Here is a 20,113-nt window from a genome sequence, read left to right on the forward strand (position 1 = left end):
GTTCACATCTTATTTTTCTTCTTCTGGTAACTTTCATTCAAGATCTTTAGATCTTGGATTTTTTTATTGCTGCTTGCTCATTTTCTTTTTTCTTTTTTTCCCCTTTTTGCAGGGCAATGAGGGTTAAGTGACTTGCCCAGGGTCAGTTCAAATCCAGCCTCAGACACTTGACACTTACTAACTGTGTGACGCTGGGCAAGTCACTTAACCCTCATTGCCCCGCAAAAAACAAAAACAATAGTAACAACACTGTAAAGGCAAATAATTTTGAAAGCTTTAAGAATGATCATCCTGGAGCAGCTAAGTGGCACAGTGGATAAAGCCCCAGCCCTGGATTCAGGAGTACCTGAGTTCAAATCCGGCCTCAGACACCTAACACTTACTGGCTGTGTGACCCTGGGCAAGCCACTTAACCCCCATTGCCCCGCCAAAAAAAAAAAAAAAAAAAGGAATGATCATCTTGAGTTCAAACCTGGCCTCAGACACTTGACACTTACTAGCTGTGTGACCCTGAGCAAGTCACTTAACCCCAATTGCCTCACCAAAAAAACCCCCCAAAAAACAACCAAGAATGATCATCCATTGATTTCAGAAAGGCCTGGAAAGAGTTGTATGAACTGATGTACAGTAAAGAGAGCAGAACCAAGAGAACATTGTGCACAGAAACAGGAATATTGTTTGATGAAGAACTGTGAAAGACTTGACTATTCTCAACAATACAATGATCCAAGACAATCCCAAAGGACTAATGATGAAACATACTATCCACCTCCAAAGAAAGAACTGATATTGATGGAACAAAGACTGAAGCATGATATTTTTCACTTTCTTTCACTTTTTTTCTTTTATTCAAATTTTCACATACAAAATGACTAATATGGTAATGTTTTACATAATCATACATGTATAAGCTATATCTGATTGCTTGTCACCTCAGGGAGGGAGCAGGGGAGGGAGGGAAGGAGGGATATTACTTTTTTTTAAAAAAAAGAATCATCATCCCCATGATTCCAGAGAACCAATTATGAAACCTGCTATTTACCTTCCGACAGAGTTGATGGATTTAGGATGTAGAATCACACACACACAACGTGTGTGTGTGTGTGTGTGTGTGTGTGTGTGTGTGTGTATTTTACATACAGCCAATGAAATCATTTGTTTTGCTTCACTAAATATATTTAGAAAAAGGGATCTTTTTAATTTTCTCTTTTCTTCAATGGAATGGTAGAGTGGGGAAAACTGATTTAATTCTTTAAAACACATAGAAAATAGAGGGGGACCAAAGGTGCAGAATGTTGTATACACTTCCAGATGAGGTCATGGTATTATTCATTTTCCTTATTTTATTTTGTTACCAGATAGCTACAACAGGATGGGCTTAATCTGTAAATGTTTATAAAATAAAAACAAAACAAATTAATAAAACTTTAAAAAAGAAAAGAAAAATGAAAAAAAAATCTTCTTTCCAACATCCATTACCACTGTCTTATCCACCCAAAGCAGTGAACCTATATTCCTTCTTTCCTCTTCTTCCCCCCACCAACAGGGGAGGAAAAGTAACTTTTTCTCTGGTTCTTAACAGTTACCACCAACTTCAGTTCATTCTGTACTTTAATGTGCCTGACACAATTATTACAGGATCATACTATACTTCTGTATGCATCCCCATTATCTGTCCTCCTATCATCTAAATACAGCTTTTAAAAAACCTAAAGTGGTTAATGATCCCCCTCATCCCAAAGTATTTCAGGTCATGGGATTATACCTAACCTCTTTAAATCTTTGAAGTCCAACCTACAAAATCTAGTGTGAGATTTAAAATTGGATACTAGAGCATTAACCTCCCTTTGTAACTTTTCCCTTCTTTATCTCCCAGACTAGTAAATGGAAGAAGCCTCTGGTCTCTGGTTAGAGCTTTTATTGTTTGGTAGTTACAAGGTGATGTTGATTAGAGGGATAGGAAAGTAGAAATACAAAACAGTCTTAAGTCTAAGTTTAGTCTATATTCCGTATAAAACTCAACAAAAGCCCAAGGCCACCTTTGGGGGGAGAGAGTCACATCAAGCATGTGCTGCTACGGTGAGCCGGGCCAAGTCGAACTCCAGTCAGCGTCTGTCTGTGCCGAGCAGCCAGCGAACCAGGAGACCCAAAAAGAGACCTCCACTTCCGTTCTCTCCTTGCCTTTTAAGCTCGCACCCAGGAAGTGGAGTGCTTAGCAGCCAGGCTGGCGTGCGTAGCCCATGCACGGCCATCGGTCTCCTCCCCGAAAGGGTGGTCCTTACAAAACTGGGGTCTTTCCGTATTCACTAACTGACTGTTAAAAACCTTTTTACCACACTAGAATGCATATTTAACAATCCTTGTTCCTTTCTTACGACAAAATCTAGGATACAATGGTCTCAGCTACCCAAAGCTTCCATCATTTTTAATCCAGTAACTCATTCCTTCAGGACTGAAAATCAGGTCCAAAAGAGCAGTTCTCCATATGGATCTTCTAGCTTTTTAAGGATGAAATAATCATTAAAGCATGGAAGAATTGATTGATGGGCAGCTCTGTTTCAGATGGAGAACATTCTAACAAAGGAACAGATAACCCAAGAATTCCATTGCTACTATTAGCCTCCATGTCAGGGCTGTGAATGGGTTACTTAAATTTCTCATCTATTTCTCCTTTCTATCTATGTGCCTTATAGCAGACCACAACATCACTTTTATTCTTCCTTCAGATGATTTTCACCCAATTGCTTTTCACCATGCTGTCCCCTTCTCTGGTTCCTGGGATTTCTTGAGACTATTATCTTTCTATTTAATGCCATTCTGCCATCAGTTTTTCCCTTCCTTTCTTGTCCTGGGCCCCCTTTAATTCTTTTGCTATACTCTCTCACTTAGTTACCTCATCAGCTCTCAAAAGCTTACAATCTGAATTGTAAATAATATTCAGGTCTATATTATCTAGGCCTATCTAGCCTCTCCCCTAGGGACTGCTAGGTGGCCCAGTGGATAGAGCACTAGCTCTGGAGTCAAGAGGACCAGGTTTCAAATCAGACATCAGACACTTGACATTACTAGCTATGTGACCCTGGGTAAGTCACTTAACCCCTTGCCTCAAACATCCAGGTCCATCTCCAGTCATCCTGATATCTTGCCACTGGACCCAGAGGACTCTGGAGGAAACAGTGAGGCTGATAACTTTGCACAACCCTCCTTCATTTAAATCCAATTCATGGTCCTCTTTGAGAACAAGAGACAAACAAAAATAACTACCTCTCCCTTAGCTCCAGTTATGCATCTTCAAATGCATATTGGTCTTTTACAACAAGATGTCCTATAGGTATTTCAATCTTCATATTTCCAAAATAAAATACATTTTCTAACCCCTCAAATCCATTCATCTTCCAAACTTCCCTGTTTTTGTTGAGCACACTACCATTGACAGTCATCCAGGTTCACAACTTAAGCATTATTATCCTGGATTCTGCACTCCCCCAATCAGTTGTCAGTTTTTGGTTTCTACCTTACAACATCTCTCACATGCGTTCCCTTCTTTCTACTAGCAAAATCAACACCCGAATTAACCCATCCTTTGGACTACACCGATAGCTTCTTACTGGGTGCTGTTTCCTCAAGCTTCTCCCCTCTCTAATCTATCCTCCATCATCTTAAAAAGATCATCTTAAAAGCATAAATCTGATGATGTCACTGCACTATTCAAAAGACTCCAATGGCTCCTTTATTGCCTTCAGGATCAAATACAAAAGCTTTTAAAACCTTTCGCAGCCTGCTTCCACTTCATCTTTCCAAACTTGTTATGCATTTTTCCCCTTCACACTCAGATGTCTAGTCAGACTGGCTGCCTTATACTGTTCCTCACATATACTTTCTCTCTTACTGTTTTACCTTTGTACAGATTATTCCCAATGCCTGAAAAGCACTCTTACTTCATCTCCACCTCTTAGAATTCCTTGTTTCCTTCAAAACTCATTGCAAGCCTCACCTTCTACAATAAAGCCTCTCCTAATTTCTTTTTTTAATCTATTTAGAATTTTATTTTCCAAAATATATGTAATAACAAATTTTTACATACATTTTTTAAAACTTTGTGTTCCAACTTCTCTTCCTCCCCCCCTTCCCACCCCCCACCCCCAAGAACTCAAGTAATACATGAGTAGTCATGTAAAATATCCCCACATTAGCTAGGTTGTGAGAGAAAACAGATAAAAAACAAAACTTCAGATAAAGGAATTGTCAAAAAAAAAAAAGCATTTCAATCTGTTTTCAGATACCATGAGTTCCTTCTCTATAGATGGATTGCAATTTTCATAAGTCCTTCAGGGTTATATTGGATCATTGCCTTGCTGAAGATAACCACGTGCTTCCAAGCAGATCATCATACACTATTGCTGTTATTTTGTATACAGTACATTTCACTCTGCTTGAATACATGTAGGTCTTTCCAGGCTTTTCTGATAGCATCCTGTTCATCATAACTTTTATATAGTACCTTAAACTTGACAAAGAATTTTCTTCACAATAGTCCAGCAAAGTAGGTACCATACATTTTGCCATTATAGTCAATCATCATAACTATTTCCCTCCATCCTATTCCCTTCCCATGATATTTACTCTATTTTCTGTCTTCTTTTAACCTATTCCTCCTCAAAAGTGTTTTACTTCTGACTGTCCCCTTCCCTGCTCTGCCCTCCCTTCTTTCACCCTTCCCTCCTTATCCTCTTCCCCTCCTACTTTCCTGTAGGGTTAGATAGATTACTCCTCCCAATCGGGTGTGAATGTTATTCCCTCCTTGAGCCCACTCTGAAGGTCTCTGAGCTAATTCTGTGTTCTAAATTTTTCTTCCTCCCTCCCTCTTCAACCCTCCCTATGAAATCAAGCAATTCAATGTCATACTTGTGCAGTTATGCAGAACATCTTCACCTTCCTCGAAAGTGTTTTGCTTTTTACTGCGCTCTCCCCCAATCTGCCTTTCCCTCCTTCCCCTCTTCTTCTCCCCCCCTTATCAACCTCCCCCCTCCCACTTTCCCACAGGGCAAAAATATATTACTATACCCACTTAAGTATGTATGTTATTCCCTCTTTGAGCCAATTCTGATAATCCTAAAGTTCACTCACTCCCCCACTCCTTCCCCCTCTTCCCCTCCCCTCCATAAACTTTTTTCTTGTTTCCTTCATGTGAACTACCTCTCCCCCCAGTCCACCTCTCCCCTTCCCCCTCCCCCAGTCTATTCCTCCTACCCCTCCAACCATATTTTAAAGATGTCATCATGGGTTAGCTAGGTAAGCCTCTCCTAATTTCTCTGATTTTTAGTAGCCCTTTCCCAATCCCCAAATTACCTTCTGCTTATTATGTATCCTCTGATAGGATCTAGTATTCCTTGAGAGTTGAGTTTGTTTCTTTCATACCTTAATTATCTCCAATGCCCAGCAGTGCACCTAACACATGGTAGGTATTTAATAATTGTTTGTCATTTGTCCCATTCCTAACCAAGTTTCATTGATTCCTCTAAGGTCAAAATTGCTTCCTTTCAAAAGGAATATTTCAACTAACTTGTTAATTGTATTTTGCACATTTGTTTATAGGTTCATAGGTTTTAATGCTGGGTCTTTTTCTCTATTTTTCTCCCGTGAATTTACTAGGCCTCTCTTTATTTCTACTGTTCTTCCTGTGCTGTAGCTGCTAGTCCTTCTGATATCTAGCTTGTTAGACTCAAGTAGTGTCCCCATAAGTAGATTCTCCCATCTCCAACTCTTTTCAGCTTAAAGTAGTCTTAATTAATCTGACTCTAGTGTATTTTTTTTAACCAGTCCTCATAAGTGATGTTCTCTCTCTCTAGTCAAGAATATTTTAGGTCATTATTCAGAAATACAAGACTCACTCTCAAGTACCATATCTTGGTCTCTCAGGGTCCCTTCCAGCCCTTGATCTATGATCCCACCGGCTTTTAAACCAGCTGTTTACTTAACAAAGATGCTCACTTTTGAAAGCCCCAATCCAAAAGCTGTGGTAATGAAAATGAAAAATACCACTTGTGCCCCAATCCCTTGGGTTTTCAGTCTTTTCCTCAGGATTTCATAAGCCTATAAGAACATTCTTATTCAAAATGGCCCAGAGATTTAGACTAAGATTAGCTTAACATCAGTTTACTTGACCTCTTTCGATCATATCTTTTCCACATCCCTATTCCCACTCTAGATCTATCCCATGTTCTTTTCCTTTATAGTTCAACTCAAATTCAGAAACTGCTACATGAAAGGCACTAGGGAACAGAATAGAAACCTATCTTGCTGCTTAAGGTAGCTATGTGGCACAGTGGATAGGATTCTGGACCTAGAGTCAGAAACACAAATTCAGACAGGTATTTACTAGATGTGATGCTTTAGATCATTATCCAAATTCCATTTTCCACCACATCCTGACCTGACGCATCATTCCCATTACTCTCAACCTTCCCACCCCAAAGTTTCAACCAAACCCTACTCAGCCCTTCCACTGTGATTTCCAGTGTATTTTTAAAAAATAAAATATTTAATGTCAACTTTAAAATGTTTACATTAGCCTGGGTATATGCTATGTAAATTGGGAGTAGCAGTTGAGAGCAAAAGTGATTATAAAACTCAGGCTTGCCTATTCCCTGAAGTCAGCTAACTAGAACCTATTTGGTGACTCATGTGGGCACAAATGACACTGCCTGAAGAAGCCTAAAAAAAGCACTGATAAAGTTTAAGAACTCTGTGGGCAAGTGATTGGAGGCTTTAAAGCAGAGGTGGTATTCTCATGACTATTGCCCTCAAGGGTAGGAAATTCAGAAAAGAACAACAGATTTGAGAAGTGAATGGTTGGTAAAAAAGATAAGTGCTTGAGAATGGTATTTAAAGTTCTCGAGGATAGCTTAAAACACAGGGGAGAAAATGTACCTAATAAGAGCTGGTAAATCGAGTATTCCGGATGTCACCATAAGAGCTGGGAATTAAAAAGGAAACGAGAGGGAGAAAAACTAAGTATAACCCCCAAGCTATACAGTTACAACATAAAATTAGCAGCACAAGAGTCCAACAATTGATAAAATCCACCAAAAGGGTCATTAATAAAATTCATTGTTTCAGAATTCTATACACAAATGGACCAAGTATATCTACCAGGCAAGACGGACTAGAGATAAATCTCTCACAAGGAAGCAAATCTGATCACTGAGAATGGATTATACCTCTGGAAAGGTATACTTTATTCAAAAAACACAAACAAGAAGATACTGTGGGAGTAGGGTGGCAAAGCACTATGTATTAGGAAGATAACATTCATGTGAGGACATAAGAACCTGAATAAGCATTATGGAAGATCAAAAGAGACAGATATTTTCTTCAGAATATAACACATACCACATGGACAGAGAAAGAATCCTAGAAATAGATCATAAGCCTGGAATAGAGGAATGTTAGCGTAATCATGATGGACTTCAATTAACCAGGCATGCACAAAAGCAGTCTTTCTGGCAAAAGAAAAGCAAGTCTTATTGGAAGAATTAATTCAGATAATCACTATGATGGATATGACCAGCAAGAAGGAAAGGCTATTAGAATGGAAATGACAAGATTTTGAGGGAGAAAAGGACCACTTCTAGCAAAGAATTGGAAATCCAGAGGATGCCCAACAAATGGGGAATGGCTAAACAAGTTGCAGTATATAAATGCAATGGAATACTATTGGGCCATTCTTGACAGCTGTAAGAAATGATAAGATGGATTTCAGAAAAATGAATTGATGCTGAGTGAAATGAGCAGAACCAAGAGAATGTTGTTCACAGTATCAACATCGTGTGATGATCAACTGTGATAGACTTAACTCTTCTCAGCAATACAATAATCCAAGGCAATGCCAAAAGACTCATGGTAGAAAATGCTCTCCCTATCCAGAAAAAGAACTGTGGAATCTGAATGCAGATTGAAGCATACTATTTTGGCTTTTGTTGTTGCTTTTATGCTTCTTGCTTATTCTTTCTAGCATTTTTTTTCTCTTTGTTCTGATCCATCTCTTATCACATGACTAATGTTTAACATGACTGTAATGGATAACCTATATCAGATTGCTTGCTGGCCTCAGGAGGGTGGAGGGAAGAGAGGGTGGGAGAAAAATTTAGAACTCAAATTTCTTTACATGTAATTGGAAAAAAAATTTTAAGAAAAGAAAGGAAAAGCAAAGCAAATGAAAAAAGAAAAGGACCACTCCCTCTTAAAGTCTGATAGGGAGTAGAGGAAAGCTGAGTACAAACTAACATTCATCCTAGACTCTGGAAAAGTCCATTTCAAAGGGATCAGAGAGAAAACAGACATCATCTCAATGCCTAAAATTCTTTAAGGAAATTCTAAAGAATGAAATTTTGAAGATACAAGGAGAAACTATTGAGGAAGAGAATTAATCACAGACCAACATGGATAGGACCAGGAACTCATGAACCAATTTATATATTTTTTTAAAAATATAAAGACAGAAGCAAAGAAAGGAAATGGAGAATGAATAAAAAAGTACGGCATACTATTGATTGAATGTATTAAGAATGCTAAAATAGGGGCAGCTAGGTGGCACAGTGGATAGAGCACCGGGCCTGGAGTCAGGAGGACCTGAGTTCAAATCCGGCCTCAGAAACTTAACACTTACTAGATGTATGACCCTAGGCAAGTCACTTAACCCCAATTGCCCGTCCCCCCCCCCCAAGAACGCTAAAATACATCAAGCTGAAGTTTGTGAGAAAAGCTCAGGAAAATAGAAAGGTTTGGTTTTTTGGTTTGTTTTGTTGTAGGTTTCTGGGGGAATTGGTTTTTTGCTATGCTGGAGAAAAAGAGGACTAAAGAAGGAACGTAATCAATCACCAAACCTCTACTAAGTACTTGTTATGTGCCAAAGCTCTCTAATAAGGGCTAGGGGATACAAATATTAAAATGCAACAATCCCTGACCTCAAGGGGCTTCCATTCTAACAGGAGAAATAACAATTACATATATAAGTGTATGTATAATATACACAAAAATTTGGGGGGGAAGGGGAGTTCAATGGCAGTCCAAAAGAATCAGGAAAGGTCTGACATAGAATGTGGTACTTGAGTAAAATGAAAGAAGAAGCGGAAGTGCATTCCAGGCATGGCAAAAAATAGTAGAGGCATATAAGGAAGGCACAAAGTGGCTAAGTGATAAGGAAGAAATATATACATAAAAGATATTGTGAAAGCTGAAATAACATCTGACAATTGATTGGATATGTGAGGAATGACACTAAAGTTGTGAATCTGGGTTACTAGAAAGATGATAGCACCCTCAAAAGTAATAGAGGTAAAAAGAGGGGTGGCTTTTAGGGAAAGAGGTTCAATTTCAGGTGCCTACAGAACATACAGTCTGAAATGTCCAATAGGTAATTCATTATTCAGGCTTGCACATCAGAGCCTAATTAGATAATACAAATTCATAATGGACCCAATTAATGCAATTTCCTGACTTCTTCCCACCCTGTTTAGAAGCAGGTGTCAGAGCAGAAGAGCCAAATGATAACAGTAATCCAAGGGTTGAAGTTTGGCATGGCATAAATAGGAATAGGTCAAAGAAGTAGTAGAAGATTCAAGAGTAAAAGTTAGTAAAGAATCAAGTTAAGCAAAAGGTAAAGAGATCTGGCCTAGTAAAGAACTGACTGGTGGACAGATTGCATATTGAAGTGATGACAAAAAAATAAATTCGGAAGGAATAAAGCAAAATAGAACAATATGAAATTTATCAGATAAGGTAATTTTAGAAATCTTGAACATGGAAGTAGAACACTTATGGGTAATAACTAGATCAAGGGTGTGACACTCCCTATGTGGAGCTGAGAAGAAGTGGAAAAGTAAGTCTTGGGAACTGGGTAGATTGAGAAATTTGGAAGTTAGGGTACTTGAGTGAATATCAACATGTCAGTTGAAGTCTCCTACTATGAGGACAAGAGTTCAAATAAACAAACAACAAAAAAAAGGAGGTGAGTCAGTTTGACCTCACTGAGAAAAGCAGCAAGAATGTGCTGGAGATTGGTAAATAACAGCTACCAGGAAGAGGATTGGGAAATATATCTGCATAGTCAAACTCAAAGGAAGAGAGAGATATTCAATGATAGTGGTAGAGGGTCTAGTAGTGGTGATGAGGAACAAGGAGTATTCCAGTTCTACTTCTGGGACTATTAAATTGGGGAATATGAGAGAAAGTGCACCCAGTACTAGAAAGGAAGACCAGAGATGCATTGTTATCTAGGGGGAGTCAGGTCTCAGTGGGAGGCAGAAGGTGAAAGGAACATGAGATGCAGAGACCAAGAAGGTAAGGAATTTAGTTTATTATACTGTGAAAATTCCAAAGAAAGGGTGGGAAGATATACAGGAAGAGAAAGAAATTGAAGTGAATGGGTAAAGAGGATAAAAATCAAGGTTTAGGCAGGGGTAAGGGTGGAGAATGTTCTTCCACAATCAATTCAGTGTCACAAGGACCACTGAAGAATTAGTACAGCGTTAACAGTGGATGGGAATATCTCCAGTGACAAAGGAAGTCTAGCATAACATTCTCAATCTTGGCTCACTAGAATCTCAACTGTGTCTCTACACTTGGCATTTCTGGGCCTCAGAAAAAAAGTAGGAGCTCCCAAGGCAAAGGAAACAGCGAAGTGACCCCTGCTCAGAACAGACAGGATGGTGGCAACTCAAAGAAAAAACAAAGCAGCCCAAATCTTATTTTGCTTTTATTTTCTTTGCTAAAAAATAATAAGAAAGAAGAGTACAAAAAAAGACTAACGGGGATTTGATATCAAAGCTAAATGAAGAGAGGCAGCTAGGTGGCGCAGTGGATAAAGCACTGGCCCTGGATTCAGGAGGACCTGAGTTCAAATCTAGCCTCAGACACCTGACACTTACTAGCTGTGTGATCCTGGGCAAGTCACTTAACCCTCACTGTCCCACCAAAAAAATAAATAGATGAATGAAGAGACATCAATAACCAGCTATCTTTGATGAGCTAAAAATCACCAAAATCCCAGATGATTTCTAATTTAAGGAACCCAAAAAAAAAAAAAAAAGGTAGATGTGATTGCTGAACCAGTGATGGAAAAGTACTGAGCAGTATTGGAGAAGGAAAAATGTTTTCCCAATATTCAAAAAAGGGGAAGAAAATGGAACCAGAAAACTTATGGGACAGTGAGCTTGACTACAATTCTTTGGAAAATTTCAGAATGGACTCAGGGATAGCAATGAACTTTCAGAAAAGGAAGCATAAAGAGTCAGCATGATTTCAACAACAACAGGTCATGCTGTGATCAAAGGTCATGAACAGTTTTCAACACAGAACTGCAAACTATACATATAAAATGTTCCAATCAAATCACTAATGGTAAGAGAAATGTAAAAACACTACTCAGGTTTCACCTCACATTATAAAAATGAGCAAAGATGACCAATAACAGAAAATGCTGAAAGGGCTACAGAACACTGGCACTGTTGATTATGTGAGAAAAGTGATCAAATTGTCCACACAGTGCTCCCACCACTAGACATATACCCTAACGAACTCAAAGACAAAAACAAAGGTTTAATACACACCAAAACATTCATAGTAACTAACACTCTTTGTGGTAGCAAAGAGCTAGAAACAACATGGGTACCCCTCAATTAGGGAACAGCTGAACAAACTTTGGCATGTGAATACAATGAAGTATTACTGTGTAATAAAATGTGAATGAAGAAGAGAAACATAGGAAGATTCATATGTATGGATGCAGAGATAAATAAGCAGAGTGAAAAGAGTGACTACAACTACATAAATGGAAATCATAAGGAAATAAAATTGAATATTTGCATGATTTTAATAACCAAGTTTGGTCACAGAGGAGAGCTGAAGAAAGATACTTCACTTCAGTGAAGAGGTGGGAAATAATGGGTATAAATAATTACATATAACTGTAGAACAAGGCCAATGTGTTGGCTGGAAGTGGTAAAAATGATTTTTTTTTCCTATTCACATTGCAACTATTCTAGTTTAGGCCCTCAAAGGCAGCTAGGTGGCAAAAGCTAGGTGGTTAGAGCCCTGTGCCTAGAGTCAGAAAGACCTGAATTCAAATCCAACCTCTGACACTTATTAGTTATGTGGCCCTGGGCAAGTCACTTAACCCAGTTTGCCTCAGTTCCTCTTCTATAAAAATGAGTTGGAGAAGGAAATGGCAAACCATGTTAGTATGTTTGGCAAGAAAATCTCCAAAAAGCCAGACACAACTAAAACAACCAAAAAACAACAACAATTCACACACACACACACAAATCAGTCTCACTATTTGACACATCAGGTGTCATTTGTAATCCCAATCTTACCCAGCCTAATTATAGAATCAGATTTAGAGCTGGAAGGGACCTATCCAATTAACCTCATCATTTTATAAAAAACAGATACCACACTGTTTTTTTACCCCTGAGAAGGAGAACAATTAATTAACAAGCATTTATTAAACTACTGGTGTACCAGTCACTATGCTCAGTGTGGGGGACACAAACAAAAATCAAATTTGCTCGCCCTGAAGGAACATACAGCCTATTGAGTGAAACAACATGTACAGATAAGAATAGATGGAAAATATATGCAAAGTAGATACAGGAATAAGGCTTGGACTTCTGATTTAATTAACATAGGGAGAACCTGGTGAGGAGCTGCTTCTGTCAATGGAAGACAGGACCAGAGAAGGGCCAAGGCTTCCTGGGGCCCTGAAGCGCTCACGGAGGAGCCAGATCAATATGTAATTGGGAAATGTTCAACAAAAGTATATATAGTATAGTAAACCATAGGGAATATTAATTTGTGGCTTTCTAAGTCAGTGTGTGGCCTCCAGGGATCTGTCTCTGTTTGAGGTGACCCTGCTGGACTGGAGCACTGACAAGGTTAAGTGACTTGTCCAGAGCAACAGAGCTAGTGGATTTCAAAAGCAGGAACTGAGGCCAGGCCTTCCTGGTTCTGAGAAGAGCTCCCTCTCCACTGTGCCACACTGCTTCATATACAAAGTAAAATATAAAGTGATTTCCAAGCTGGCAAGTGAGATGAGCTAACAGCTAATACAGTTGTCCCTGACATTTGTGGGTTTCAGATTTGTGGTTTTGGTTATTTGCTGGGTAGCCATGGATAATAAAATTAGAATTTTTGTAGATTTTCAATGTACAGGGTGAGGGGGAAATCACAGAAAAAACACACTCTTTTTTTTGGTGGGTCAATGGGGGTTAAGTGACTTGCCCAGGGTCACACAGCTAGTAAGTGTCATGTGTCTGAGGCCGGATTTGAACTCAGGTACTCCTGAATCCAGGGCCGGTGCTTTATCCACTGCACCACCTAGCTGCCCCCCAAAACACACATTTAAAGAACACTAAAAGAAATTTTCTAAGTCATAAATGCATCAATACTGTATATTATTAATCTATTTTCTCTTTTACTGCCATATGTGTATATTCATAAACAATTAAATTTTGTCAACGGTTTCAGTGCACCAAATACGAGCTAAGCACTCTCTTTAGGAATGCTTCCTCTTTGTCTCTCTACTATCCTGACTCAGTCAACATGATTTTCTCCTGAAGTGATCTTTGTATATCTTGTGCTTTGTGAAGGAGAAGGAAATCCATGAAGCAGCTGGTGCAGCTATACCAGCAGCTGTAAAGACACTGCATAGTATGTGAGATACTAATCTCTCATGAAAACCATGACTTTTTTATGGCTGCAGGGTGTTATTTTACTTATTTTGTGTGTTGAATAAATCTGATCAGAATTATTAAAAACAAAAACTTTCGGTGGGGCCTAAGGTTATTCAAAGTTTGTCACGTTCATGGGGGTCCTGCATCCCTAATGCCCAAGAATGTTAAGTGACAACTGTAATAACAGCTAACATTTATAGATTGCTGACTGTGTGCAAGGCACTGTGCTAAACGCTTTACAATGGTTATCTCATTTGATACTTATAACCACCCTGTGCAAGACAGGTGCTGTTTTTAATCCCATTTTACAGTTGAGGAAACTGAGGCAAACAGGTGCCTTGCCTAAGGAAACACAACTACTAAGTACCTGAGGCTAAATCTGAATTAAGGTCTTTCTGACTCCAGGCACAGGGCTCTCACCACAGTACCACCAAGGATTTTTAAAATGTGACATCTAACTCAACCAAAATAAAGTGAAAAAGACTTTAAGAAACCCTTCTATAAGTGTCCAAAATTTGAGAAATAAATTACTTTATGACTGATTGCTACCATCACAAAAATGAGATAATATTTAACGAAGGAAAAGTGCAAGAAAACATCGTGGTTCAAGGAAAGATAAGAGAACCTGGGATCAAATACAGGCCTCTAAGATCCTAGGCAAACTATTTACTTCACGTGCCTCTATTTGCTCATCTGTAAAATGAGGGTGTTAAAACTTAAAGGATCTCTAAGAATTTCTAAACAGTGGGGTCTTATGAAGATTTAAAACAGTCATACACCCCCCCCCAAAAGACAGTTCTATTTAATTAAAAAACAATTTGGGTGCAACAAGATATATTTTCATCTCTTTGAAAAATGGGCCTGGCCTAGAGGAAAGGATGGGTTGGCTGAGCTCCAAAGGTTCTTTCCACTCCCAAGAGTCCATGATGCCTACACTCTATGTATTGAAGGTCTAGACTGCCTCCAGTATCAGGCTTTTTTGTTGTGTTTTCTGAGGAAATCAGGCTAAGTGACTTGGCAGATTTGAACTCAGATCCTCCTGACTTCAGGGCTATTGCTCTATCAACTGTTGCCACTTAGCTGCTCCTCAATATTAGTTTAATAAAAACCTACCCAGGGGCAGTTAGGTGGTGCAGTGGATAGAGCACCGGCCCTGAATTCAGGAGTATCTGAGTTCAAATCAGGCCTCAGACACTTAACACTTACTAGCTGTGTGACCCTGTGCAAGTCACTTAACCCCAATTGCCTCACACCCCCAAAAAATAAAATAAAATAAAAACCTACCCAAATATTACACAGAACGATTATAATTATTCCCAAGCAAAGTCCTGAAGAGTACAATTCTCAAAGACTAGAGAAAACAATATAAAGAATGAGCATTGAAATAAAAGAATAATATAAATAATATACACCAGCCTCCTCCCATCTAAAACACTAAAAAGCAAGAGAAAAGTAAAGAAAAATGAATGCTGGGGCAGCTAGGTGGCGCAGTGGATAGAGCACCGGCCCTGGAGTCAGGAGTACCTGAGTTCAAATCCAGCCTCAGACACTTAACACTTAATAGCTGTGTGACCCTGGGCAAGTCACTTAACCCCAACTGCCTCACTAAAAAAAAAAAAAGAAAAAAGAAAAATGAATGCCACTTGGTAGATGTTTACATAAAAGTACACATATCTTATAAGTCTGTTTGGTATGGCTGGTCTCTATTAACCTCCTTGAGGACAAAGACTATGACTTTTGAATTCTGTATAGCACCTAACACATTGAATGATAAGCATAATACTAATAATAAGCAATATACAGCATAGCATATTAGCACACTTCTTTTGCTTACTAAGTTAATTTCAAATCAAATTATCATGGTCAAAGGGAATAACTTTACCCCATACAAAGTCAGGTTGAGTTTATCCTACTCTAAGCTTATTTGAACTCTATATTTGGGGATTGTTTAAGAGATGCTACACAAATAGGTTCTGTGAGCAATGCATGTGCTCCTCATCTAGGGTTACAAGATGACAGACTCACCTCCATAGTAGAGTCCTGTGGCAGTGCACATACGCCATTGTCCTTGATACATCCCTGCCATGCTGGGACTGCACATCTGGACGCTGACATCTGCAATCTCTTGGGGTTCTAACGATCTCACCATCACCATGTTCACATGTCCAAATTGGTCTCCCCCAACATACTTAAGACAAACCCCTGGTGGCCAGGCCTCTGCTCCTGAGTTAAAACAAAAATAAGAATATTAAGACATTAGTGATGCCATGGTTGGTTTGGCTTGCAACATGTCTGCAACCTGAAATAAATGTGCAAACTTTCTAGAGTCTCCTTCACATACACCAGTATTGTATTTCCTTAGCCTATGCCATTTCCACAACCAGCCAGAAAGAAAAAGCATGACAAATTACCTCAGTTCACATCCTCAACAGGACTCGCAAGGAGAAGTAAAATGAATGCTCAAGAATAAAGAAATCAACAGCCCAACAAGCCCAGGATATATCATTATCATTAACTACACGAAGAAACTGCAGGTACAAAGGGTGCAAATGTCAGCCAAGCACACTGTTAAAGCTTTGACGACTTCACTTACTATTCAAAAGTTACTATTTGGTCTTCAACTTTTTAAACTGCACCTAAAATGAAGCTGTCATTTGCTCACCTTTGATTCTTCAATTGACTAACCATTCTGACTTGTGGAGGACTGAGATGACCAGAGTCACGCACATACTTTCCATTTAAATAATTTTTGAATTGCTTTTATTTCTTTCCTATGTCCTCTAAGTAGAGAGATTCTAGGAAGAAATGTGGCAGGAGAGTCAAGTGGTAATTCAACACTCTTGGAGTTGACACGTTAGTGTATTAAAAAAAAAACAACAAAAAGTCCAACAATAGTGTTCTGACAACCAGTGTAAATGCTCCTACAGCGAAGCTGCACTAAGAGACCCTGGGGGCTCTGGCCAACAACCCTCAAAGATGTTGTACAAACAACAACAACAACAACAAGTTTTGGCAAAGATCCTCTAAAGACACAAAAATAGTGTTTTAAGAACCTTATTTACAAAGCATCAATTTGGTAAAAACTTCATAGACATAATGTGACTGAAAGGAAGCCTCCCTGCTACCAATAGCCCTCTCATTCCTCTCATATGCAGTACTGTTTTTTCTTCTGTAGAAGCCATTTTATGTATGTTGAATATGAGGCTTATGTTACAATTAATTCCAATTAAATGATCTGGAAGTGATCTGGCAGATGAAAAGTTCTGGACCTAGATATCCTATATAATAAAAAATAGTGAGCTATAAGAGAAAAGAAGGTATAATGATAACACCCAGCAAAGGCTAGATAATTTGGAAGTAAAGAGGCTAGAAAGCTGGGGGAACCTCCAGAGAGCTGATGATATATAATCAAATCCTGGAACTGAAAGACTAAGGAAAATTAAGACTAAGATAATTCTACTTTTAATTGGAGGGCCTGAGACAGATCTACTTTCTTATTCAGTGATCAAAGTAGCCTAGAAGAAGGGGGCTCTAGCTTAGAAGGTTTAGAAAACAAGATATACCCGATATGAGAATATTAACTTAAAACACCTATACTGGAAATAGATAAATTCAGATGGGTAAAGGGAAATCTATGATTGGGGGGGGGGGGTTTTGAGGCAATTGGGGTTAAGTGACTTGCCCAGGGTCACACAGCTAGTAAGTGTTAAGTGTCTGAGGCCGAATTTGAACTCAGGTCCTCCTGACTCCAGGGCCAGTGCTCCATCCACCACACCACCTAGCTGCCTCGGTAAAAGGAAATCTAGAACAAGGAAATTACAAAGTATCTAATCTGGAGATAATGATTCTTTACACAATTATCTATCTACACAGCTATCTATGTTTTATAGTCTGAAATTGCTCAAATTGTAGTGATTTTTTTTTCCAATGACTGGCTTAGTTTGAGGTACTTAGTACTAAAAAAAGGTTGAGGACAAATAATTAAGTGCCACAGTATTAACTCAAAGTAGAGTTCCTCCCTCTTCTGCCCCAAACCATAAGTGGTAGTAGAGGATGTAACTAAAAGAGATAACCTCCTGTAGAGATGTTTTTTTGCATTTTGACCTGTCTCCTTAAGCAAAAAAGGTGCTAGTTCTGCTGAACAAAAGGCAAAATAATCAGTGGCAGAACCCTAGCAAACACACTAAGAATACATACAAGTACTATTTTTATTTCTACTATATTATACAGGAAATTTGTGGCTTGGAAAGTATATATTCAGGAGGAGAAAAATAGTTAATGTAACAGAGTTTTATGGAAAAGCAGCTATTAATTTGTCAGACCCTGAACACACGACTGGAAAGCATAAGAATATGAAGAAGCGTAATTTTTAATTCAACCTTAATAGTAGTCACCCAGTTCACAAGAAAGCTTAAAGAACCTATAAACTTATCCTAGCTAGAAACAATTTCTGTAGACTAGAGTGACACCCGTTTTAGGGTACGAGTTTATTCGTAAGCTATTACACCAAGGGGGGCAGCTAGGTGGTGCAGTGAATAGAGCACTGGCCCTGGAGTCAGAAGGACCTGAGTTCAAATCAGACCTCAGACACCAGACACTTGACACTTACTAGCTGTGTGACCCTGGGCAAGTCGCTTAACCCCAATTGCCTCACGAAAAAAAAAAAAAAAGATATTACACCAAGGAAAATGACACAAGATTATGTGCAGTATCACTTCAAAAATAATAAAAAGCAACAAAGGTAAAAAATTGAGTCTACAGAGATCTTGGTATAAAATCCAGTTAAGCTGGCGTATCCCAATAACATATGAAGATGGGAAATTTAAACCAATCTGCTATAATTTTTACAATGATGCCTTCTCATTGGTAACAATGGTGGGAGAGTTCAAATAAGGCATAGTTCCATCTTAGTATCTGATGTATGTGAATTAATAATAGAATGTAAAATAAAACAGGATAACAGCTAGATTTTAACAAATACTTATGGAAAAAACTTGTGCTGGAGGCAACAATTTTTGAAGCCAAGTTCTTCAATCAATTATCATTAAAGATGAAAGAGATTCCAAAAGAATGGGAAAGATCACATCTCATTCTTTTATACCTTCCCCCCACCCCACCGCCCCCACACACAGAGTTTTTCTTTAACTGTTTTACTTTATGACAAGGAAGGTTGCAATGGATCCAGTACAGAGATAGCCAAATGGGAATGATATAAAAAACCAAAAGTATCTTTTTTTTGAAATTTAAGTAACCAAGAAAACATTAGCAATTATTGACCCATACTTGCTTTTTTTTTTAAATTAGCAACAAACATTTATTTTATTTTCCATTTACATGTAAGAGTAGTTTTCAACATTCATTTTCATAAGATTTAGAGTTCCAAATTTTTCTCCCTCCCTCCCTTTCCTCCCCACTCCACAAGATCGCAATCAGGTTATATATGTACAATCCACAAGTGTTCTTTTTATCAGTTCTTTCTATAGGGGTGCATAGTAAGCTTCCTCATTAGTTCCTTGGGATTGTCTTGGATCATTGCACTGCTGAGAGTAGTTAAGTCATTCACAATTGCTCACTGAACAACACACAATGTCCTCCCAGCTCTGCTCACTTCACTATACATCAATGTTCATTAGTCTTTCAAGGTTTTTCAGGGATCATCCTGTTTGTCATTTCCTGTAGCACAAGTCCATTCCACCACAATCATATAGCACAGCCTTTTCCATCATTCCTCAATTGATGGACATTCCCTTGATTCTCAATTCTTAGCCTCCACCAAGAGTTGCTATAAATATTTTTTGTACAATTTTTCCCCCTTTTCTCTTTTTCATGATTACTATTGTTGTTTCCCTTCCACCCTATTCCCTTCCCCATGATATTTATTCTATTATCCATCTTCTTTCATCCTATCACTCTTCAAAAGGGATTTGCTTGTCTGTCCCCTCCCCCACTCTGCCCTTCCTTCTTTTGCCCCTCTTTTTTTATTTTTTGGTGAGGAAATTGGGGTTAAGTGACTTGCCCAGGGTCACACAGCTAGTAAGTGTTAAGTGTCTGAGGCCAGATTTGAACCCAGGTTTTCCTGACTCCAAGGCCCGAGCTCTATCCACTGCGCCACCTAGCTGCCCTTGCCCTTCTCTCTTTCTTTTTTTTTTTGGTGAGGAAATTGGGGTTAAGTGACTTGCCCAGGGTCACACAGCTAGTAAGTGTTAAGTGTCTGAGACCAGATTTGAACCCAGGTTTCCCTGACTCCAAGGCCCGAGCTCTATCCACTGCGTCACCTAGCTGCCCTTGCCCTTCTCTCTCTTTTTTTTTTTTTTTGGTGAGGAAATTGGGGTTAAGTGACTTGCCCAGGGTCACACAGCTAGTAAGTGTTAAGTGTCTGA

General features: G+C 38.8%; 1 protein-coding gene across 7 annotated transcripts in view; it reads right to left on the minus strand.

Moving 5' to 3' along the window:
* ILRUN (inflammation and lipid regulator with UBA-like and NBR1-like domains) overlaps positions 1 to 20,113 on the minus strand; it is a 111,915-nt gene that overhangs the window by 36,462 nt on the left and 55,340 nt on the right. For all 7 annotated transcript variants that reach the window (XR_006352739.1, XM_043962616.1, XM_043962613.1 and 4 more), the window contains exon 3: positions 15,759 to 15,956. Coding sequence is in view for 6 of the 7 variants with exons in the window: in XM_043962616.1 (XP_043818551.1) it covers positions 15,759 to 15,956 (198 nt within the window). In the remaining variant the exon portion in view is untranslated. The remainder of the gene's footprint in view (positions 1 to 15,758; positions 15,957 to 20,113) is intronic.

Source organism: Dromiciops gliroides, chromosome 4, assembly GCF_019393635.1.
Source record: "Dromiciops gliroides isolate mDroGli1 chromosome 4, mDroGli1.pri, whole genome shotgun sequence".
In the NCBI taxonomy this organism is placed as follows: Eukaryota; Metazoa; Chordata; class Mammalia; order Microbiotheria; family Microbiotheriidae; genus Dromiciops; species Dromiciops gliroides.